This window comes from Mus pahari, chromosome 1 (assembly GCF_900095145.1).
Source record: "Mus pahari chromosome 1, PAHARI_EIJ_v1.1, whole genome shotgun sequence".
NCBI classification, from domain to species: domain Eukaryota; kingdom Metazoa; phylum Chordata; class Mammalia; order Rodentia; family Muridae; genus Mus; species Mus pahari.
Genome location: NC_034590.1, coordinates 140081115 through 140106268, shown reverse-complemented (window position 1 = coordinate 140106268; position 25154 = coordinate 140081115). Strand labels below are relative to the sequence as shown.

The 25154-nt window shown below is 42.8% G+C and overlaps 1 protein-coding gene across 3 annotated transcripts in view; it reads left to right on the top strand.

The window, feature by feature from the left end:
• Nucleotides 1–25154, top strand: part of Glis3 (GLIS family zinc finger 3) — a 417582-nt gene that overhangs the window by 133625 nt on the left and 258803 nt on the right. For 2 of the 3 annotated variants that reach the window (XM_021205781.2, XM_029537780.1), the window contains 2 exons: nt 5158–5365; nt 13386–14499. In XM_021205781.2, the coding sequence (XP_021061440.1) occupies nt 5158–5365; nt 13386–14499 (1322 nt within the window). The remainder of the gene's footprint in view (nt 1–5157; nt 5366–13385; nt 14500–25154) is intronic. The other variant, XM_021205791.2, reaches the window with a different exon arrangement.

Sequence of the window (25154 nt, the reverse complement as noted above, 5' to 3'; positions counted from 1 at the left end):
GAGACAGAGACACGGAATGCTTAAGTAATGTGGGGAGATTGTAAAGCTAGTGGGTGGTGGGGCCGGGATGCAAATGTGTGCTCTTGACTCTGCAGACTTTAGCCTCTCCCTTCTTTCCTTCCTTTTGCCTTTCAACTTTTCCATTGCCCTTCAGTGCTCCAGTATCCAATGATTTACTAACCGATTCTCGAGAAGCCCCGCCTGGAGTGTGGCTCAGAATCTTCCTTTATATGACATGATCTTGGATTAGAAAGCTCTACATGTATTATTGCTAATGTGCGAGCATAGTCTTTTCTTCAGTAGTATTGCACCCTTGCTGAATGCCTTGAATTTTAAAGACTGTACATTTAGGAATTAAAAATATCAAATCTATGACTTTTCTTCTTCTTTTATTTTATTTTATTTTTTTATTTTTTGGTTTTTGAGACAGGGTTTCTTTGTGTAGCCCTGGCTGTCCTGGAACTCACTTTGTAGAACAGGCTGACCTCAAACTCAGAAATCCGCCTGCCTCTGCCTCCTGAGTGCAGGGATTAAAGGCATGCGCCACCACGCCTGGCTCTATGACTTATTCTTAATGCCCTAAAATTGATATGAAGAAACTCTTCAGTTCATATGTTAGATGAAGAAATGAGAAAATTTGGATTATTTTCATATATCTATAGTCTTTTCTTTAGGTCTTCAATGTTTCAGAGTAAGATGTTGCATAGAGAACCCAGATGTGTAAATGTGGTGTGTATTATTTATATGTTGTTATAAATGTGGTGGTTGTCATTAGAACAATCCCATGCTTTAGGTAACATGACTGTTTATATCTTTGAAGAAGTTAACAGGGCAGAGACATCCTAAGGACTCTGCCTAGTACCTCATAGCCAATTAGGACAGGGGGCAGGATGTGAATTTATCTGTCACTAATATTTTTGCCTTCAAATACCCTGTGTGTGTATTGGGATGAACCGTTTACAAGCTGTTCTTTCATAATCATTTTTTTTAACCTGGTAAAAGCTATTATATTATTCACTTAGAGGCAGGAATTATCTCTTTTATAAAAAGAAGCAGGCAGTGGCCTCAGTGATGCCCACCTTTTCACCACTGTCTGCATTGATGCCTGGCTCATGGTTAGCATTCTGTAAGTGCCAGTTGATTATCGATTAAGAACAGCAAAGCTTTGATCATGGTAGAGCAGCCCTTTCATATATAGTACATTTTTTGTTATCCTCTGTATCTGTCTGAGTTTTAAGAGAACCCGTGCATGGACATAAATTAGGAAAGATGGAGCCTATTAGTGGTCTGTAAGTACAGCCTCATCAGCCTTGACTTCCAGAGAAGAAGACGCTCAACTCAAGAAGACACCATGAAAACCATGCTTATTCTTGAATGAGCACTTAGTTCAGAAACTCAAGGATGCAGAATGTTTCCGGCTTTCCACCAGCACACAGTGATCTTGGCTGGAACCTATGTGCTACTCAGAATTCCATCCTCTCAGATCTTTATTTGAGCAGTAAACACATTTTTTTTAAACGCACACCATGTTGTCTCTAAAAATAAGCGATATTTCAAAAAGAATACCAGTGCCCAAGTAGTTGGCACATCTGGCAGTCAGAAAAGTTGTATGGTTTGTTTCTACTGAACAACAAGCCAGGGAACATTCAAACTTGGCCAGTTGCAAACTTCTATCTGCGATGACACCTTGTTGAAAAAAAAATTGGCTCTAGGCTCAAAACAGAAAGAACATTGGAAATAGGCAGAGAATTAAACATCGTTTACTATCTTGTTTTGTGCAAGGAACTATGAAGAAATGGGACAGAAAAGCAAGGACAGACATGAAACACTTCCCTCCCGTGAAAGTGGCTGCTGGCATCCACAATGCCTGCTACTTTGCTGAGTCCTCTGTATGTACAGTCTAGATGCAAAGCCATAATGAGGCAGCATTGATGTTTCCCTGTTTGGTAAATGGTCAGGTAGGAATACTGACTACAAATATTCAGTAATTTTCCTGGGTCACAAACTAAGTCAATCTTCTGATACAGCTACAGTGTAGCTGACCAAGCTGAATGATCCCAAGCTGAATGAAGAGAGCCTTGATCCCAGGCTGGCTTCCCACAGAGTTCACACTCCTGCTCTGTAGTAGCTCACCGCTGATTATTATGTTTGCTATGCTGAAAAAGATTTAGACTGCAATGATTTGTTCATAGTGACTCTCGATATATTACTGTTTACTTCCATTTGTGAGATAGTTGGCATCATTTTCTAGAACATTCTCATAGCTGCATACACATACTGCACGTTTCTGAGAAAGTCACCATTCAGCACCACGGGCTGTCATTTTTCTGTGGCTAGAGGATGTGAAGTTAGTCCATGTGTTTGGAGTAAGGAAGTGGAATGGTGCACCCTGATGAGGAAGCTGGGCAGAGAAAGATTGGTGTGTCTTTATTACAGAACTACAAAACAGTGTGGATGTAAGAGTCTGGGCTGGGGGGTTCCAGGGGAAGATGAGGTCAGCGCAACGTTCTGGACCAGAACAGATGTATACGCGTTCTTCTCACCACCTCCGTCATCCATTCAGCTTGGTCAGCTACACTGTAGCTGTATCAGAAGATTGACTTGGTTTGGATTTTTTTTAAATGGTCCTGTGTTCCATAAAAGACATTTTAGGAAGGCATCTATAAAATTAGGTGGATTATATTTAATAATCGTTGTAACCAGTTTTAATTTTCATGCCTTCTCAGCATTATAACCATTGAGTTCCAAGGAAGTAGAGATCCATTAAACAAGGGATTCATTTCTAATACAAATAGAAAAACAAAAATGAAAGGAGAGTGGGAATGTAATAGATTCACTCCCTGAAGTCTGGCAGGACAGCTCACTCAGATCTGCCCAGCCAGTGGGATGGAAGGTGGACAAAGATCTTGGGGTTGAAACCTTGAAAACACAGAGGGAGGTGCTCGCTAGATAGATACGATTGTGAATAAGGGCAAAAGCAAAAACATCTGGCAGTTGCTAATCCTAAGGTATACATATTTTCATCTTACCTCTGAAGTAATGACACCATACACAAATTCATCTGGTTGTTTATATTTGTAACATACACACACACACACACACACACACACACACACACACGATTTTAGATTTGAAAAAAATCAATATTAATATGCTTTGTTACTGACTTGTGTTTTTATGTGTGCTGAGAGGGTGACTAATGTCCTTGTTTTAGAGGCAGGTAAATGTTAATAGTTTTACTAAAGATGGAACAGGCATAAAGTGACAGTTTATCGTATGAGTTTATGACATTTTATTTGACTGAGCGTTTGGCACCTGATGTTGCTTTTAATGGGAACATCTACATAATTGAAGCTGAGGGGTAACTCAGGTTGTTTCCTCCTGGGTTACGAACCCACTATGAACCACATTGCCTTTTCCAAGGGAAAGAGAGGGAATGAAAGTGTACACAGATAAGAATTTTCAGAGATCCTCAGTTTAGGATTATTACCTAAAGCTCTGCGCGCCACTCTCAGTGTGAAGACAAAAAGCCTTGATGTCCAGTGCCAAATGAATCATAAAGATGGAGTGTCTCCAACTGGTCTGGGGAGACACAAGATAACAACAGAAATCTGCTACACTGGGAAGAGAGACATGAACTTATGCATCTGGATAAAATCTGAGAAATGTCTTCAGGAGCCAGTGATCTTGGAAAATGTTCAAGGGAACACCTACAGCCCCAAACAAAACCATGAGGGTGCCATGGAGACACATCAAGGAGCATGGAGTCTCAGCAGATGTTAGTTCCCTGTGTGGCCTTAGGCAAGCCATGTGCTCCTGGATTTTAGCTCCAGAGGGCCGGAGTGAAGAGAGCTCCTGCCACCTAGCAGGCTGTGGCCACACCAGCATAGTGAGGTGTGGCTTCATTTATGATGATAGACCCATGTCTACTTCTCTCTAGGGCTCTTACAATAAAATGTTACCAAAATCGATGTCAAATAACAGAGCCCTTGGGCTGTTTTGTTTTGATGTGGGGGAAAAAACAGGAAATTTTGCTTTCTAGGGCTAAAGTTACAGTGACAAATTCTGCTTACTTTGGTTCCCAAGTAGAGCCGTGACAAAGTCAGTTAGTCTAGGGAGAATTTTATCTTAATTTTTTGTTAGACACGGGAACAGAGTATAAGCCACTGAGACTTGAACAGGTAGTTGACAGACATGTTTGAAAAAGTACATCCATGAGAAAGGAATGTCTAGAGTGACAAAGCTTTTAGTACTATTTTTAATAAGTGAGTCCTGGCAGCATTAGCCAGTTCTTCTCTGCTTTCAACTTTTCTGACACAGATTCATGTGTCATTAAATACGCTTTTTTTTCTTTCTCCTTTAACTATGTACCGATTTTCAATATTAGACTTTTATAAGTAATGAAAACAAAAATGTTTTAAACTCAATTACCTTTCCAAGTGCGTGTTTCAGCGATGACCCATCTTGAATTTTTAAAAAAATGTTCTATGTTCAATGACAACGTACAGGGATGAAGAGGAAATCTTGAGGATGATGGGAGGTAGCCTGACTTTAATTCCCATTTATAGATGATTGTGAGATGTACAGTTGTGCAGTCAGACCAGCTAAATGCCTACCCCCAGAAGTATTGACTTTATTTGCTGTCCAATTACTAAATCCAAAATACTAGCTACTCTTAAAAAAAAAAACCTGACTTGATAAATAGAATTCCATCTACTGATCACCTTCATCCTTCAGTTAAGAACATTATAAAGTCTGACTTTCAACATTATTTTCAACAAATAATTCTCAGTTCTGCACTGTGAAATTTAACCTCATTTGGTGTGAGTGGTGATTATCAAAAGCTTTTTGCTATGGCATTTTACAGGTTTTGCATTGGAATCATTGACTTTTTGGTGTAATCAATATTAAAGAGATACTCTCTAACACCAGCACTTGGGAGATGGATGCAAGAAGAACAGGGACTTAAGGCCAGCTCTGGCTACATAATAAGTTGGAGGTCAGCCTAGGCTACATGAAACCCCGTGTCAAAAAGTCTGTGTTTAAAAAGAGAAGGTCCAAGGACTGTCTCTAAACATGAGCCCTGATATAAATGTATGTATGTACTGATTGCTGATGTAAGGGACATAAAAGCTAACCTGATTCGTTTGTTTTTAGGGGCTCTTGGCTTTGGGCCTCAGTGCAAGTCCATTGGAAAAGGCAGCTGCAACAATCTAGTGGTCACCAGCAGTCCCATGATGGTTCAGCGACTGGGACCCATTTCACCTCCAGCAAGCCAGGTCTCCACAACATGCAAGCAGATCAGTCCTAGCTTACCGAGGGCAGCGAATGCAGCCAACCTGAATAGACCTCCTTCAGATACCAGGTCTCAACTTACGTTTTTTTCCCCCTTTCCTTATGGTATAATAACACCCCCAACCCCCCATGAGTGTTGTCCCTTCTCTTTCTGAACACGACTGTACTTACTCACCCACTCACTCATACCATAGCACTGTTTTCAGTTTTAGCTTTGTAGGAAAATGTATCCAAAAATCAAGTTATTTGCTATTCCTGACCTGTTTCATTGGGAGGAATGGTTTAATAGCGGCTATCTGGTCATGTGATATTTCAGGGGAGGGGGTCTCAGGAACCGAATCTTAGTTTGTAAATTTGTCACTTCCTTGCAAAGCAATTCTTACTGTAGCCAGCTGAGATGCCCTGTGCTCTTCCACCAGGTTTTTAGGGGCTGGCTTACAAGCTGTCAGTTTGCCAACCCACCTGTCCACTCACCAATTCAAACATGCATTAAGTACCTACTGTGTGCATAAAGAAACAGTTTAGGGAAACCGTAGAGAGAATGATGATAGGGATCATGAATTATAATGTGTTTGAGAAGACATATTTTTATGCTTACATAAACTTTTAGTTAAATATTTGATTTGGGAGCAGAAGAAGTACAGTAATACCTTGTGTCGTTTCCATCCAGAAAAGTTAAATAGGAAAGAAACTATTCCTCTTTGGGCAGAAATTTATCTTTTTCAGGGTTGGTGTGTGTGGTGGGGCAGTGGATGATTATGGACTAGAGTATAGCATTTAAGGTCTTTTTCTTTGAAGTTTATTATTTCACCTCTTAGAAGCTTCTTGGAAGCCGGACGTGGTGGCACACGCCTTTAATCCCAGCGCTTGGGAGGCAGAGGCAGGCGGATTTCTGAGTTCGAGGCCAGCCTGGTCTACAGAGGGAGTTCCAGGACAGCCAGGGCTACACAGAGAAACCCTATCTCAAAAAACAACAACAAAAAAAGAAGTTTCTTGGAAAAATGCAATGTAGAAATGTTTTGCCTGTGAGTACCAGTTCTGAGGTGATGGAGCTTGCAAAGGGATTGACTCCCCGCCTCCTTCCTTGCAGGCAGTAACCAGCCAAGGTGCTTTGTGGTTCCGAGACCCTATTTCTTCTCCTTTCCTCCCCTTTCTGCTCCTTTATCTGGGCCTCCTTACGTCCTCCAGAGTTGAGATTCTGAAATCATGGCGCTTTTTTTTTTTTTTTTTTTTTTTTTTTTTTTTTTTTTTTTTTTTTTTTTTTTTTTTTATGGGACGGGGGCTTGTTTTCTACCTGAGACTTCACTGACGGCAAGCGCTGTCACTTCCCATTGATGATTGTGCCTCAAGGGGCTCCTCAGCCTTGCTGAGTGCTGCATGTAAAATTAACTGTGCTCATTGGTGGGTGTCACTGGAAACCTTCAGCTTCCTGTCTGCGGCAAGTCCAGCCCATGCCTGGAAGGCAGTCATAATTAGTGGAGAAACTGACGCTTCAGGCCGCTCGGGCCAGGTGCCTCACTCAGTCCCTTTCATGGTGCGGCCAGAGGGGTCATTATCTCGCTGTTTCCTGGCACATCTGATTCCTTAGCATAATAGTCTATCATTAAAAGACAACATCTTGACGATGCACTGACAAGTGATTTGACTATTCTGTGAGCCCTTCTCCGGGAAGTTTCTCCCCCCCCCCCCATAGGCAAAGAAATAGGAGTTGGGAAACATGAAGTGAAGGATGGAACCCATGTAGCAGTTGGGCAATGCTGTGTATTCTTTGTGGTCACTTGTTGTGCGTTCCATCAGGCGAATGGATGCTTAAGAGCAACAGGGCATCCTAAAGGCGTTGCACAATCTAGCAGTAAAGAGAAGATGGTGAGCCTGCCAGATGTACATTTCATGCATCAGGGTCTCCCGCAGGTAGCTGGGGACCAGAGAGGCCATGAACCACTCAGTCTGAGAAGTGCTGGCCTTGGGAAAGCTTCAGAGTTGATTCCTCCTGCTCCTGCGCACCCCCCCCCCCATGGTTGTATAATTGTTATGCATTGTAGAGAAATGGGGAAACTATAGAGGGGCATCAGGCAGAAAATCTGACCATCCTGAGCCCCAGCACTCGGAGGTTATCCTGAGTGGAAACCTGGTAAACACCCTTCAAAGGACATGTGAATTTATAATACAGACACTATTTTTTTTTTTAACTTTCCCCTAAATATATAGCTTAAGTTCTTTTTAAAGATACCTTCTTCAGCCTCATATCATGGTTTCTTCCCACTCCAAATGCCATTTTTTACAAAGAAAGTACAGAAATAGATGGATTTTTTTTTAAACCAGTCCTTTACTATAGGTGTTTAGTTCTTTTTTTAATGATTTTTTTAAAAACGAAAATATAATTATGTCATTTCTCTCTTCCCTACCCTCCCTTCCAGCCTGTGCTTCTTATTTCTTAAATGTTATTGTTTAGTACATACAAGCAAATACTATTAAGTGTAGCCTGCTGAGTGTCTTTCCTGTTGTTTTTATGAATATTCTGACTACGTGGCATTGAATAACCATTTAGGGGTTTCAGCCTTGGGAGAGACAAATACTCTCTCTCAGCAATCTTTTTTTTTTTTTTTTTTGGTTTTGGGATTAAAGGAGTGTGCCACCACTGCCTGGCTCTCTTAGCAATCTTTAATTGTCTGTAGCTCTTCATCTAGGGTGGTGGCCCTGTGAATTTCCCTCCATCCATATTGGTATGTCTTCTGGTGTTACCGCTGTTCATGTCTTGCTTAAGCAGCTACATTGTTGAGATTTCATGAGTGTAGCTATCCTGCCATATCTAGATGACATGATATTTCTTGTCTTCTACTATTAAAGCCTTTCATCTCCTCTTCATTGAGGGTATAGTGGTTGTTGTATGGACACATCAATGGCAGTTGGACACCCTATAGTAGGTGTTCTCTGCATTTTGTCTAGTGGTATTCTCTAATGCTCTTTGCCTGCTGTGAAATGAAGCCTCTTCTATGAGGAGTAAAAACTGCACCTACCTGTGGGTGTTAGGATAAGTGTTTAGAATGTAGTTAGGAATTACGCTCGTTTACGAAAAGTGGCTTCAGTTGACCCTCCTCTAGGATCTGTGACCTTGCTAGACTTGTGTTCTTGGCTAGGTTGACAGTACCGGATATGATTTCCCTCCTGTTGAATAGGACTTCAGTCCAATTAGATAGCTGTTGGTTACAGCCAAGATGTAAATGCCACTACTGTACCTTTAGGGCTGTCTTGCATGCTGATCGTTGCTGGGGTTCACAGGCATCACCACCTGTGGTGGTGGGCAGGATGATTGCAAGAGTTTCCTTCCTTGATAGCTTGCACTCTGTCTCTTATTTTATTATTACAAATAATATTCCATCGGATCAACCTGCAGATATTTTATTTCATATCTAGTGATAAGGAGTTGATATTTGCCGGCTTACACGAACAGCTCTTAACAGCAGCATTGACGCAACCAGGAGGGCTTTTCAGGTTTGCACTGCAGAAATGGCCAACCCATGTGTGAGCTTAACAGTAGTCTCAGACTGTAGCATATATTTAGGTATTTCTGTACGTTTTATGAGTTTGAGATAGTAATTGTACAATTATCTTAACTGATAAATCTTCATCATTGATAGCATTGAAAAGTTTTTCTGAGATTTGCCAGCTATATTTCTTTCTTTCTTTTTGGCTTGATTTGAATGTGTTTTCCTCTGGCATGCTCCTCTCAGAGCTCACCCCTTCTTTCATTTGTTCTGCTTAATCGATGGCGAGAATCTTGCTAAGGTGCTGTGTATTTGCTGTGATTAACTTCCCAGTCATTTCTCATTAGCCCATCAGTGTACTAAACAAATATTGTACTCTGTTGAAGAGTCAGGAGCCACTGTCAATTTCGGTATCATTTACCCCTGCTGTGAAAGCCATAGCATGTATGTCCCCTAAATGATAAGGCTGGGATGCAGAAATGACAAACAGCTTCATAGAGTTGTTAAATATGTCAGCCTAGCAGACCTAATCAGTAAAGGTGACGAAATGCTGCTTGTGTGGGCTTTGTAGATACGAGGCTAGCCACCGTGTCCACGTGCATCGGGAATGTGAACTTACGACTGGATAATCATCACCCTAGCAAGCATCATCATATGGAAGGTGTGCTGGTGGACCCAAGACCTGGAAAGCCTAATTGATTATTACTAGTGTCAGTTTTATAGCTTGTCGTTACAAAGGTCAGCCATCACTTAACTCCATATTTGTCTTTTCTTAGTCTGAATTGGACATTGCTGGTGAATAGTTGCCTTTTGTGTTGTTGTTGTTGTTGTTGTTGTTGTTGTTGTTTATAGTGTGACCACAAAGCCGAGAAAAGGACAGGAAATGGACTCTAGGCTCCCTGTGCACTCTGAGATCTTATAAAGCTTTTCTGTGTCAGTAAGCTGTACTAATACTTTTGGAAGATTTGCTGGGGTACATAGGTGACATAGGCCTGATCTTTCTCGAATCCAGTGGGTTTGTGACACATACATTGCATAAATTATACATTATACAGATTGAGTTATATACATATTTCGTATGTGTACCTGCATTTGTCCTTGTAAGCATCACTTCAAGGAATTCCATATTATTAGTTGAAACTTCTTTTAAGTCTTTCGAACATAACAGCTGTACTTGGTCATCATGGTGGGGGCTTATTTCTCTTGATGGTTTCTGAGCTTCTCACTTTGCCTTTCTTTGGTTTGAGATTTATCATCTCTCTTGCCTTTCACATACAGTTCCAAGTAAACGAGTCACCAGAAATAATGTCGTTAGGATCAGATGAACATATGGACTTGGAGATTGCTCTCAGTGTGGTGACACAGCTTTCCGAGTTCTTTGTCACTTTCTTTTCCTCAGGCCTGGTGTGCATAGCAGCAGGGGTTTCAGGCTAGAATCCTTGGCAACCTCTGAGTTCGTTCCGCATACTGTCACAGAAAAACAGACAATTTGTGATGCAGTCCTAGCTTGTGTGCTTTTAAGCCTGTTTTATAAGTCTTTCAAACAAGCCGAGCATTGTGGACCACATTTGAGATACATGGTGTGGAAATAGGAGCCAGCCAGCTCTCTGCCAGTCCCTTACTCTCTTACTTTGCTAAGGACCTTACGCCATTCCTTGACTGTCCCAGAAGGAAACTCATAGATTTTTTTTTATTCATTTTCCTTTTATGAAAATATTGTAAGAGTCTAGTTAATTTATCTCATAGTGTGCATTCAGTCAGTTAATATATAAAAATGCTCTGTGAGTTTTGTAAATAGTGGTTTGTCAGCTACCAGGATTGTTGTCCTTATTTTATTTATTGATTCTATTCTTTGAGATAATATCTTCCTATGTAGTCTAGGTTGGCCATGAAGTCTTGATTGTCTAGCTGTAGCCTTTGGGATCCTGGGATGGGATCCCAGACTTGGGTTCTCAAAGCCTGACTCTTTCTTACACACCTGTTACATCAGAAAGTGTTGGAGGCCTCAGTTTGTACTTCACACTCTGGTGGGGACGCAGAAGGTAAAAAACATCCTTTATACTGAAAGGCTTGACGTTTTCTGAGGAAGATGCCCCCAGTTGCTTCAAAATGTGGTGCAGGTGGTGGAGATGCTTGGCAAGGTAGCCTCTTACTACAGATAGCTCTCACGGGGTAGGACTTGGAACGATTCGGTCTTCCACGGGGCTTCTTTGAGAGACGTAGGGCGTGACTGCCAGAGGTTGGAGGTCTTGTTCTCGTTATGTATCTGATGTGTCGGGGACAGGGAGGGGCATGAGCTTGTTCTGTGTCCACACCACTGATTTTTTTTTTTAAGTAGACCATTCAGTTTGCCTTCTGAAAAATATGTGACAACTGTCTTGGAAAACAGATGCTGAAGCAGCAAAGCAGCATGTCTATACAGAGTTATGCGGTGCTAGAAATTAAGCAACGTCCAGCATAGCTTAAGCGATAAGAGATTTGCTGTTCATGATTGGAAAAATGAACATGTTCCTTTAGGCTTCCATTGAGCCAAACAGTGTCATTTCATCGGCAAAGAGCGTCCAGTTGAAGAAGCTACTTCGGCTGACGGTTACTACTTAGAAGTCTGAAATGTTCTAAAGTGGCCACCACCGTGAGCCGTCAGCGCCCTGATGCCCCATAGTTCCCTGACCTTGGTGAGAGGCAGTCATTTGTATACGGCATCTCCACTGATGTGGCTTGTGCCCAAATGTAATTTCTGACTCTCACTGGGGGTAGGGTCAAAAGGCTCTTGACATCCGGCTGCCAGAGCTTTCTGCTGAGCTCTGCAGGAAGAGCCACATGCTGTTAAGGGTGCTCAGGAAATAATTGAGATGTGTCCATGGGGAATTAAAATCCAGACTGTTTGGAGGCCACTTTGGAGCATGTAGAAGAACTATAGTCCAAATATAAGGATATGAGTTGGGCAAGAGACAAATCTAGTCAAGGGCGGTTCCTACTGTGCTGGTCATTGGTAAACATTCCTGTACCCACTAGAAGCTTCAGGTCCATTGCAGTGTTAGCTGCCACCTTACTTACACTGTGCCTTCAGAGCCTAGGTGCTTTCTGCTCAGTGTCCCAGGCACGGCAGAAATAGTGTCCCTGGCTTCCATTTCGTGAAGCCGAGAAGGGAACAGGTGAAACGAAGCTTTCTCCTTCCTTCCTTTGTAGTAACTTGCCTTTTAATAGCTGGAGAGAGTGAATGGGTTCATTTAGGGAAGTTACACATTTATATAATAATTTTTGGTGATTAATTTATTTAAATGAAGCATTCTAGGAAGCCAGCCACAGTTGGGTAAGCCAGGCTTCTCTGCTGCCTGATGCTTCTGGGTTGGGATCTGAGACCTTTCTGTTTCTACATGTTGACCCTTTTTGGGGATGAATGTTCTGTCCCAGGGACATAGCTTTAATTCTAACTTTTTTTTTTTTAAGGCAATAATGTCCTTGGAAAGCAATATGAATTTTCAAGGGGCTAGAGTTAACATAATGAACCACTTTGATATGCAAACAATGAATCAATGAATTGTGACATATTTAGCTTTTTTTTTTTTTTTTGTAAAGGGTAAGGACAGGGAAGGAATTGCAAAAATGAACCTGTTCTCGGCCTGAAGCTGCTTGGATACAAGGACAAGGGCTCACGGGAAACCCATCTAACAAGTGTGGTTAGCCCCATGGCCTGATGAGCAATTCCGAATGCAGCTCTCCAGTTTATTACTCCTTTATGTATCAACGCTTTGTTCTATTAAGGACTCTGTGTGTGTGTGTGTGTGTGNGTGTGTGTGTGTGTGTGTGTGTGTGTGTGTGTGTGTGAGAGAGAGAGAGAGAGAGAGAGAGAGAGAGAGAGAGAGAGAGAGAAAGCTAAGCGTGCACTTTACAACCGTCATATACTTTGTGTGCATGTATTATTTTTTACATTTTCATAAGTTTTCTAGAATCATTTGAAATGAATGAGTACTTGCATTGTAAATTGCCTTTAAATTTGACGATGTCAGTGAAACTGAATTGTAAAAGTATTAGTAAGTTTCTAGCACAACATATGTCTTGTAGGATTTCCTTAAAAAAAAAAACAAACAACAAAAAACAAAACAAAAACAAAAACAAAAAATCTGTGGGTTTATGTTACCTTCCCAAGTAGATTTAAATTGAACACTAGTGCTGTTCACACCTGCAAAACCTACTACAGCATGGTGCACACAGTAGGTGCTTAACAAATACTAATCTGGTTTACCAAAACAACCATATATAATTTTTTCCTAGTCCTCAAATTTTCCCCTTTTGTATAAAAAAATTACTTTGAAATAAAGTGAGGACTATTTATTCTCATTAAAGTACTAGAACTATTTACAACAATGGCTTTTATTATTCTAGTAAGCATTAGCTTTTCTTGTTTGCTTGGTAAAGTGTTATTTACCTGGAACTAAAAGCCCGGGATTCTATCATAGTCCAAGAATTTGTGTTTAGTGGAGAATGTAATTAGGGGAAATACTTAAGTGATTGTTGGTTGGTACAGTGTTCTCTTAGCTCTTAAGCAATCCACGTCTCGCTGAAAAAATTTTTTTCCTTCCTTCTCTCTGGCTGCTGCCCCAGGTCCGTTATTTTGCAAGAGTCTCTGGTGTCCACGACTTTGAGTCTGACAGAGAGTCAATCAGCCTTGAGTGTGAAGCAAGAGTGGTCTCAGAGCTACAGGGCTTTCCCTTCACTTTCATCCAGCCACAGTTCCCAGAATGGCACGGACCTAGGGGACCTTCTTAGCTTGCCTCCGGGCACACCAGTGTCTGGCAACAGCATCTCTAACTCGTTGCCACCCTACCTTTTCGGCATGGAAAATAGCCACTCTCCTTACCCTAGCCCTCGGCACTCAGCAACCAGGGCCCACTCCACCCGCTCAAAGAAGAGAGCACTGTCCTTGTCGCCACTGTCTGATGGCATCGGGATTGACTTCAACACTATCATCCGTACTTCACCCACATCCTTGGTTGCCTACATCAACGGATCAAGAGCCTCCCCAGCCAACATGTCCCCACAGTCAGAGGTCTATGGGCATTTCCTGGGTGTTCGTGGCAGCTGCATCCCCCAGTCTTGTGCAGTGGCCAGCGGGCAGAAAGGCGTCCTGGTTGCCAGTGGAGGGCACACGCTGTCGGGCTATGGAGAGGATGGTACACTGGAGTACGAACGCATGCAGCAGCTGGAGCATGGTGGCCTGCAGCCCGGCCCTGTAAACAACATGGTGTTGCAGCCCGGCCTACCGGGCCAGGATGGCCAGACAGCCAACATGCTCAAAACAGAGCGCCTGGAGGAGTTCCCGGCCAGTGCCTTGGACCTGCCCTCTGCTCTGCCTCTCCCTCTCCCTCCGCCTCAGGGCCCCCCACCCCCATACCATGCCCATCCACACCTTCATCACCCAGAGCTCCTGCCTCACACCCAATCACTGGCCCTGGCCCAGACTGGCCTGGAAGAGGATGGGGAGATGGAAGACTCAGGGGGGAAGCACTGCTGTCGTTGGATAGACTGCAGTGCCCTTTATGACCAGCAGGAGGAACTGGTGAGGCACATCGAGAAGGTCCACATAGACCAACGCAAGGGGGAAGACTTCACGTGCTTCTGGACTGGCTGCCCTCGTAGATACAAGCCTTTCAACGCACGGTATAAACTGCTGATCCACATGAGGGTCCACTCCGGGGAGAAGCCCAACAAATGTACGGTGAGTTGGAGTTTCCGAGGTCCTGGGCCATCTCTCTGGAAGGCCCAGCTTACTTTCATGCATGCATTTTATCAAACAGGACAGAAAAGGCAGGTAAGCGTTTCTATTTCTGTTGGACTTGGATGTGTGATGGTCAAGGTACCTATTAGGTTTCTCTCCTCTTCCTCTAGCCGGGGCAAGGGGAAGGTTTCTTGCATAACTGGTGGCTGCTGGTTTCTCTCCAGTTCTAGCTCGGTTCCCATATAGTGGAGGCCATCCACTTTAGTCTGAGATTGTGGGAGTGACACAGACGCAGTGTTCTCTTAACTGCATGGGTGTTCAAGTGCAGGGGACCATTCACTGAGCCACAAGCAAGCTTTTGCTCTTTCCAAAGTAAATATTTAGGTTTTGTTTGTTTGTTTGTTTTGTTTTTTTAACCTTTGAAAATTTAGGTGAGTCTTGGGGTCTGGGAGCATGATTGACATTTAAGAAAGGAATTCTCCACTTAGGAACTTGACTATTGAGATTGGTGTGGCATACACCTTCATGCTAACACATTGTAACTTCTAGGGTTGGGAACTCATTAAGGATTTACAGTCTGCAAGGAAGCACTGCGGGGGCACCACAGGAATAGGGCCTCAGGGATCTTGCTTAATTTTGAGGAAAGCGGATCTTGTGGAAAAGCAGAGGGCGTGGGCCGAAACAGTTGTGTGTCTTTGGTGCCTGAAGCACGTGGGTCTGCTGCCTCTCCTGCCTTCCTCCTTCCCAACACAGATCCTAGAACTCTGATTCTGTTTCTTGGCAAACCTGACTGATTTTGAATAATATGATTCTTCAATGCCTTCACTACACTTTCACACCTCACAGAAACCCTCAGGGCTTACAGGCAAGACTTCACCCCCAGGATCACAGAGATAGCTTTGCACAATCTGAGAGGGCTCACTGAACTCTTGCAATAAAAAGAGAGAGGAGCATATGTTTTCTATTAGTCTAGGTGGACTGTGTTGGGATTTTGTCTAAACTCCACCCCCAGAGCTCCTCGCAACAGTCAGGTATGCTACTCCCACAGATACCTGGCAATGGCCAGGTAGGCTTGGCCCACTATAAAAGGGGCTGCTTGGCCCCTCCTCTCTCTCTTGCGCTCTTGCCTCTCTCTTGCCTCTTGCCCGCTTGCTCCCCATTCCCTTCCTCCCTCTCTCCACGTGGTCAAGACTGGCCTCCACTTCTCTACTCTCTCCTTCTATCTATCTCTGCCTCTACCACCCTCTTAACTCCCCTCCCCATGCACTCTCCTCCTCATGCCCTAAATAAACTCTATTCTATACTATACCGGTGTGTGTCTGGTCCCTTCAGGGGGAAGGGATGCCTTGGCATGGGCCTGCCTGGGCACGGCCTTTCCCCACACCCCACCAGAACATAGTCTTATAGCTCTTTCTCTTCTTATGATCACAACAGACAGGGATAGTTATTCAGAGTTAGAATTCTGAGTGCTTCCTCAGGATGGAGAGTTCTAGAGCTCAGTGATAAAGTGGAGACTATAAACCAGGTTGGAAAGGAACGGGCTCGACTGGGACCCTCCCAGCCATTGCCATCTCTGTAGTAGGCTATGATACAAGGCGCGTGGACTGTATGGATAACTGACGGTAGATGGCCACAGAGTGATTGGTGCGGAAGCATGCCAAGCTGGTGAGAGCTGGGGTGCAGGAGGTAGACAGAAGCACTTTGACCATGGAGTAGGTGTTTCCGAGAGAGCCGCGAGGCTTTCTGGTGGAAAGAAATTGCACTTCTTGTCATTGCGTTATTCCCGTGTTGTGATTTTTTTTCTTTTTCTCGTAAGGAAAACTGAAGCTGATGCATTGTGAGAGTGCCAGGTTCTCTGAGTGAAAAGAATAATTACATTGCAGGAGGCCAGGCCGTACTCTGTCAGTAGGGTTCTGTGTCGAGAATTCCAGAATGAGACAAGTCGTGGAAGGCAGTCCCACTTACTCTGTTTGGAACACAGGAGCCTGTTGCAAGCAGACGAAACGCCCAGTCTCTGAAGGAAAACAGACTAACCTTGTAGTTCTGACTAACCCGGGCTGAAAAGACTTCACTGGATTTGGCTTTACTGAAACAAACATTAAAGTCAGAATTATATTTAAAAAGACTCTTTTTTTGCATTGCAAATTAATTTTTATGCAAAAGGATTTCCCCGTTTTTCACCTCTAGTCCCAGAATTTTCAAAGACATTTAGCTCTGCACAGTTGACTTTTGCTCAAGTGCACGATGAATATTAAAAATAGAAAAAGTCGGGGGGAAAGACTAGCTGGGCAGTGAGCATTTGCAGGCCGGTGCTGCGTTCACCGTGCCATTCGGGATGGGCGGATGAGGTAACCGAGCTCTCCTGATCGGCCCTCTCCTCATTCATAGGTGGAACATTTGCACAACTTGCACGGCTAATCCAATAGCACAGCGAAACTAGAATCGCAAACCATTCACATGCCACGTGCAAATCCCTTTAGACAAAGCGAAGGGTCGCAGGGGTTACTGATGCTATGATTCCACCATTGGGAGTGTATGTTTTTATCAGGAAGATACCCATTTTTATATTAACGTACAAATCGTGAAGTTACATGTCATGTGCTTGATATGTGAGCCTATGGACCGCTGGCATTTTGCTGTGGAGATTTGGCGGGTGTCTCAAATTGCAGTCTGTGGACAAGAGGACATCGCGCTTGCAGTGTGTACCTTCCTGCCTTTTGCAAAGGGGATCTTTACAACCCCCAGGATTCCGGCACACAGAACTTCCAACAGGGAAATGTTTGATTGCATTGAAATCTGAAGGTAGCTTACTCAAAGGTAGGCCTGTGCCAGGTAAAATGGCCATGTTCTTTCGGAGAAGTGGTCTTTGTTTTTTTGTGGTGGCTACAAAACCTAGGGGTAGTTAGAATTTTAAGGTCCAGTCTGTTTTTTTGTTTGTTTGTTTGTTTGTTTTGGTTTTGTAATTGTGTATGTCTAATTTCTATTTCTCGTCTCTGGATGACACTCAGACTTAGTCATCATTCTCACCTACGGAGATTATTTAGCCAAGAAATGGAATGGTGACCGATAAGTTTGGTGACCATGACTACAAACAACACAAAGAGCTTCTGGAAATTATGGTAAAAGGAGGGTGTGTCAGGGCCCAGGCCTGCTTTACTGTAAGAGGCTACTGTGGAATCCTTCCCTCATGCCAAGTTTCCTTTGTTCCATGGGAGAATGCATTTTATCCATCATTGCTAACGTCGTGGGGCTGCAGGCTAGCCTGGAACATGGGTACAGAGCACAGCCAGAGGAAGATTCTGAGTTCATGATTTGGTTCTGTTATGGGAAGAAAAGGATGGGTCCTGTTCTCATCCAAACAGCTCGACCTTTCACCAGATTGCATTCTGACTCCCTCTGTGGAAGGACAAACTAGCGTCTGTCCTTAAAGTCCTGGTTGCATGGAATGGACAGTTCTAGGCCCGTGGCAAGGTTTCAGAAAGAGAAAGCCTGAATAAGTGGAGAGGCAGATCTCAAATGAGTCAGAAGCCCAAATGTAGCAAGGTTGTATTTTAAAGTACCCGTGTCCGGTCATTCATTGTTAACTAAAGTGGTTTCTAGGTACCCACCCATCTACTTTCTTTGTTAACTAAAGTGGTTTCTAGGTACCCACCTGCCTTGCTTTCAGAGCATCTCCATCCTTGGTAAATCTTGAGTTGTTGACTGTTGCACATTTCTAAGACTCACTAAGCCAAGTTTTTAAGTCTTTCTGAGATGATGAGGTGCCTGATTTTCTTTCAATTAGAGCAAGTCTTAGAGTTGGAATTTGTCTGTCCTTCTCCCCCCAAACCACCTCTGTGTTGTTGTTGTTGTTTTGTTTTGTTTTGTTTTCTCTTCGAGATAGGGTTTCTCTGTATAGCCCTGGCTGTCCTGGAACTCTGTAGACCAGGCTGGCCTCGAACTCAGAAATCCACTTGCCTCTGCCTCCTGAGTGCTGGGATTAAAGGCATGCGCCACCACACCTGGCTCCACCTCTGTGTTCTTAAGAGGATAATGTTGGTAAAGTGTATCAAATCATCAAAGTATACAAACCATTCTTAAAGACTCCCAAAGTGGAGGTTCCAAAACAATGTGTCCAAGGCTTTTACCCTTCGGAGATAGTGTGGTACCCTTTGGAGGTCTCTTGGCTGTTGAGCTAAGGGGTGGCCAGCCCCAGTAGTGTTTTCCAGGGAGGGAATTGAAGTGTATTCTGAACAACGGGTGAACCTTGGGCCATGAGTGCTTATTCTGAGAAGCATTCTGTCCCACTAGCAGGGGTCCAGGATCCATATAGGACCCGACCCACCTGGCCTCTTTCCTGCACAATTGAAAGCAGTTGTGCTCTGGGATAGGGAGTGCTATGGAGGAATTAGAGGCAATGTGGGTTGCCACTTAGGTTTTGCTTATTTTTCCTGGATGAATTTAACCCAATAGCAAAAAAGAATTTTGCAAAACTTTTACCCACCCAGAAATTTTCATGAAAATGTCACTGACCAAAGACAATTTTAAATTTTGTATGAATTGACTCATTTCTCCACAGGCATTTTCCCTGGCAAAATCCAGCGTATTTGCTTTGGCTTGACTATCGGGCAGTTTGCTTTTTAAGTAACATTGGATTATGAGCACAAGAAAATAAATACAGAGCTTGGGCCATGTCCCCAATGTTCTTTAATGGCCTGATGTATGGTCATGGGCCAGCTTTGGTCATAAAAGTTATTTTTTTGAGGGAAAGTAAATCCGTTGTAAACTTTTTTTCCCTCCACAACCTTTATTTTGTTATTTTTGATAAGATTTGGCATTGATGTGATTACCCTAATTATATGACCAGAGAGGACCTTAAGAAAATATTATTTAACTGTAATTATTATCTAACACATCAAAACCTTTATATAGGCAGCAATGTGTATATCTACATAGTACCAAGTATTGATAAGAATAAGGAGAATGGTGTGTGTGTGTGTGTGCGCGCGCGCGCGTTACTTTTTTTTTTTTCTAGAAAAATAAATTGGTGTAACCATTTTGGAGAGAAATTTGGAAATGCATAGTAAGTTTGAAAATGTATGTATTCATGTCTAGGTGTCTCCCTTAGAGACTCCATTATGTGGCACCATGGAAACCTGGGACGAGATACATACTGCATATGTGGTTTTTATTTATATAAAAGTGTAATTAACTCTACTTCCACAGACAAGGTAAACAGATTTGCTATGGTTTATTCCTATGTAATACTATGAAAGAGTTTAAGATTAGTGAAATACACTCCACATGGTAAATTTCACAAGATAAAATTGAGTAAAATGCTACGTGCAAAATGTGGTATAATCCAATTTATGTACATTGGAACCCACAAAAGAATTAAAAGGATTTTCAGATAAACAATTATGTGGTCAAGCAAATCCTATGGGCAGGGGAACCAGTGATCTTAGGGTAGTGGATATTTCTAGCAGAGAAAGAAACATGCAGAAATAGCATGTGTGAATTGGCATGTCTTTCTGAGTGGGGACTAAGGGATGGGAAAACCTCAATTCCTGCCCATCTGACGGTGCTACAGGCATCACAGGGGCAGCTCAGGTATTCTCTTACTACTACTTGAAATGTTTTACATCTTTGTATTTTTATCCTAATGTGGTAGGAAATCGATTAGCACACACTCCAGTGTTTTTCCACACATACCATTTTTCAGATGAGAACAGAGCTGAAGAAAATGGATTTTTCCAAGGTTATTGTTTAGTTGTTCCTCACTTAGGGTCCCTGGGGCAGTGTTTCTAACTTTCCTGACATTGACTTCCCTGGAGTGCTTTTCAGAGCCTGGCCTCCGCTCCAGAGTCTGGGCTACAACAGGTCTGGGTAGAGTGCTGGGAGATGGTTCTAATGGGTAGCCATGCCTGAGAACCAGGGTTCTCAGAGTTTCTGAGTTCTGACCTTGAGCTCTAGATAGATCAGAGCCGAACAGGTCACTTGAGTTCAAGTGTAGAGAGGCTGTGCTTAGTCCTGAGTATATTCTCATTTGCATTATTATCTGATAATGAGCAGGGTAGACTCACCTTTCTTAGAATAAAGCACAGAAGAGTCGAGAGATGAAGGACCAGGGTGGCCCAGGTTGGGGGCAGTAGCTTTGCAGACTAGTGGCCAGTTATTGTTCTCTACCAGAAGTTGAAGACCGAGATGAGACTTCTCCTGAGCTACGGGCATATCACTGTCATCTTCGCGACTTCCGGAGTTAACAGTAATACTGCGAGATTGGTCCTATACTTCTCATTTACAGAGAGCTTTCCAAATACCCTGATCCAAAACCAAACCAAACCCCAAAGCCCAACTTCAAAACAGTTTTGCTATCATGGACATTTCTGAAGAGTTTGAGTGTTAAGAAGAGTACTGGATTTTCCTTTTTGTAAAATCTGCCTGATACGATTAAATAAATAAAATTAACATTAATATCCTCTTTGTCTCTTGAGGCTGAAATACCACCAGTAAAACATCTGGTAAAGATCAGAGAGTGTAACTTCCAAGTCATTTCCCACAAGGCACGGGTCTGTCAAGTATCAGGCACAAACTCAATGATTTCAAACAGTACGATCAAATCTCGAGATTTTTTTTTCCCAGTGATTTTTACATGAGGGAAGTACGAACATATTTATCTATGTATATACATGTTCAACATAGATGTTAACATAAACTACAAGTCCCTAAGAGGAGCAAACAGTGAAACTACAGAAGTTACCATCAGATGGGGGATTGACCACCGTCTATATGTCGTCTGTCAAATCAGGTTTCACGTTCCAAGACTGGAAACCTGCCATTTGGTAGTGGTTTAATTTGATTTCTCTGTAGAAAGCACTTAATCCACTTTACCAGAGGAACTAACCTTTCTCGAACTTTGCTCTGAGAATAAATTCATAACAGATCTCAGCAAATGTTTTTGAAGAAAATCATGGTTTGAATTTATTTTCCTGTGATTCTGAGATAATAAAAATAATAGATAATGAGAGTGTCTCTAAGAGGTTAATATTTGAGGACTCACTTTCATTAAACAAAATCATTAACTACTTGATAGTTAATGTTCCTTTTGGTTCACATTTATTTTCAGGTTCATCTCTAATTTGATGCCCTGAAATAGCATTTTTGAAATTAGAATTATGCAGATCTTTCCAAAATGATTAGATTACTGGAATATATGTCAAACCTTTTGAGTTTTGTTCATGTATAGTTTCACAAATGTATTTTTTTTCTTAGCTGTTTTAGACTGCAACAGTGTGGAAAATTCATTTGGCAATTTATTAGAAAGGTCTTTAGTGACCTTTGAAATATTTTTTAATTACCTTTCTCTGAGTGGTGATGTTGACATGTTTAAGTCCAGATAGAATTTGATCCTGTAGAATAAAAGAAGGTGTGTATACACACACACACACACACACACACACACACACACACACACACACACACACACACACACACTTAAAAGGCAGTCTGTTTGGGTTTTTATGGTCTCTCAGAGATCTGTCCTTCAAGTTCTAGACCAAATGACTTGTAAAAAAATTTTTCTATGTGATTAATAGTTCCTGTAGTAATCGTTGAGTCAAAGCTTCTAGACAATCATAGGACAATTGATGTGTTAACCCTGGACAATATATATGTGTCTGGGAAACCCAGAACCAGGACAGGACATGCCTGACTTCACAGTTAACTAACTGTGGGCAGTCAGGTGGCCTTTTCCTGTATGAATACTGTGGAGCCTAAATAGCTATCATTAGTCACATAGACTAATGTCCCATTAGAAGAAACGACCCCGAAAAAAGTTGGATAGATCTAGATACTGGGTAAGAGTGGAGTGGAAGGATGTAAGGACCCTTTCCCCAAAGGACATCTAATGTCCAATCAGGACATTACTAAAATTTGGACAGTTACAAGCCCAGTTAGTATAAATGGAAATCTAGTTAATAAAAGCCAAACCTGTAGGCACTGTCTTCACTGAGGAAGCAGCACTATTTCGGTGCATGTGAAATGAACCATTTCCACTGTCTCTTAGGCTTACAGTTTAATTCTTTACTACAATGAGCCTATGGGCTGGGTAAATGGCTCAGTTGACAAAGCACTTACTACACAAATTTGAGGGGCTAGTGGAGATCTGAGTACTCACATAAACTCCTGGGTGGGGTGGTGCATTTCTCTAATCTAGGCACCCAGGGGGAAAGACACAGGGATTCCTGCAGTTTGACCTGATCCCCAGATTCAGTGAGCAAGACCCTCTTTTATAAATAAGAGAGAACTGAGGAAGATGTGTCATGTCTAAGTCTGGCCTACACATTCACACGCACAAATGTGCACAACACACCACCTTCATGTGTGTGTGTGTATGTACACACACGATGAATCTGTTGGTGATACACACATGGTTTTTCATTGCCGTGTGAGCAGCTAGCGAGCCACCTATGTGGGGACAAGTAAAAGCTTTTCTGCTGTGGGCTTTAAAGATAAACAATTAAAGATCTGGGTCGGCGCCGAGAAGGAGACCAGGACTGTTTGATCAATTATGTAAAATGATTAACATGTGCACAGAGGCCATGTCCATTATCCTGTGCACGAGTTGCTTTGCTTTAGTTAAATATTTCCTTTAATAATCTGTAAAGAGACTGAAGCACTATTAAACAAAGCTGTGGCCTGGTGCTCACTGTGCTGAGCGCATCAGCTTCAGATTTTTTTCAGATACACTGTTGAGGTTCATTTTGGGTGTTGTTGTTGTTGTTGTTGTTTTTTCCCCAGCTCACACTAATTAATAGGGAACAGGGCTAAACGCTTAAGATGTTCAGTGAGAAGGAAAAAAAGTCAATCAATTATTCTCAATATGACTCTATTTTCCCAGTGAGCCTTTCAGGCCCCAGGACCATGGTTGACCACAGCCCCCTGTAGATGTCTTCCTGGGGCTGCACTGGCTGCATTTTCATCCTTGGTTGGGTTACCCAAGGCCGGGCCATTTTCCAATGATGGGTCGCAGGCATTGGGAGTGTTCCCTGTGGCTCATGTGAGTGGTCCTGGATTTTTACTCTTAAAAGTAAGGGCAACTTCACAGACTTATCATTCAGAACAATTTCTGTGTTTTAGAATGTTTGATTGATGGCATTTCTCTTGCTGTTCTATGCATGTACCCTCTGGAAGAAACACTGCTGAGTTCTCCTTGGCCACGCCCTGTTCAGTCCATTCCCAGTCAGCGTGCAGCTTGTCAGTAAAAGGTTAGATGATACTAAAAGTTATGGAGAAGGGGAAATGGAGGGCTCCACTGTATAAAAACATCTAAAGTAGGAGTGTATTCCCAGTTTCATGCAGGGTGGCTCCTTCTGAGGGAGGCTCTGAGCCATTTCAAGGCCCTCCTAACTGGCCCTGTGTTTGCCCTCTGCACAGAGTTGGGGCTTACTTCAGGGAATCATGGCAAGATACATCCATGCATAGAACAGCAAGTGTCAGAAAAGTCTCAGAGTGTTGGCCTTCACAGAGGGAACTGAGTTTTGACAAGGAAGGAAGGAAGGAAGGACACACTAAATCTCCCTCTTCAATCTAAAATTCCTCCAGGGAAATGGAGGGGAAAGAAAATGATTTTGCTGTGAACTGTTGGGTTAATTTAATCCTCACAGCACTTCTTAAAAAAAAAAACAACTGGTGGGTCTTGAGACTCGTAATATGTTCCTTCTACTACATACCCATTCATTGTGCACCTAGATCCTGCCATAGCTCAATAATTAATATGTAATAGACCTTAACACACACACACACACACACACACACACACACACACACACACACACACACACACACCACACACCCCACATGAATCTTAGCTGCTAAATACATTGCGGTTCATTGCTCTGTTATTTCTACTTGTGTAGATACTTAGCATTTTCCACAATAAAGGATTAAAAATAAGTAAAATATTTTGACCTAACTTTTGGAATGAAGAGTTTGTTCTCTTCATCTTCCACAGGGTAGCAGCACCTTGTTTTTTGCTGGGTAAGCTATGAGAGAGAATTGGCCAGTTCCCCAGTGGTTTCTTTTTGACAGTTTCTGAAATCACCTTGTTTAAGAATGAGGTGAGGGCTGGGCGTGGTGATGTGCATCTGCAATCCTCGTACTTCTGGGGCTTCTGGAGGAGCTTGGGGAGTTTGAGGCCAGCTTGGGATAGGTAATGGGGGAGGTCAGGGAAGGGGAGAGATGTGCATCACCCTTAGGCAGGGATTTGAAAAGGCAACAGATAAAAGGGGGGAGTATTGTAAAAGATGTTAAGATGATTACACACCGTCACGGACAGTTTCAGATTTCTGGCTTGGTATAATAACCTGGAAGGTATCAGTTCATGAAGCCAAAATCACCCCTCATTTCCTCTCCCCGTGCAGGTCTTTTCTGACCTCTTGAGGAGAAGGGGGGTACTTCTGTCATTTTCCTCTTGAGTTTCCTGTGAGGGTGCTGACCACATCTCATCATACTAGCTGGTTGGTTGGTTGGTTGGCTGGCTGGCTGGCTGGCTGGCTGGCTGGCTGGCTGGCTGGCTGGCTGGCTGGTTGGTTGGTTGGCTGGTTGGTTGGTTGGTTGGTTGGCTGGCTGGCTGGCTGGCTGGCTGGTTGGTTGGTTGGTTGGTTGGTTGGTTGCCT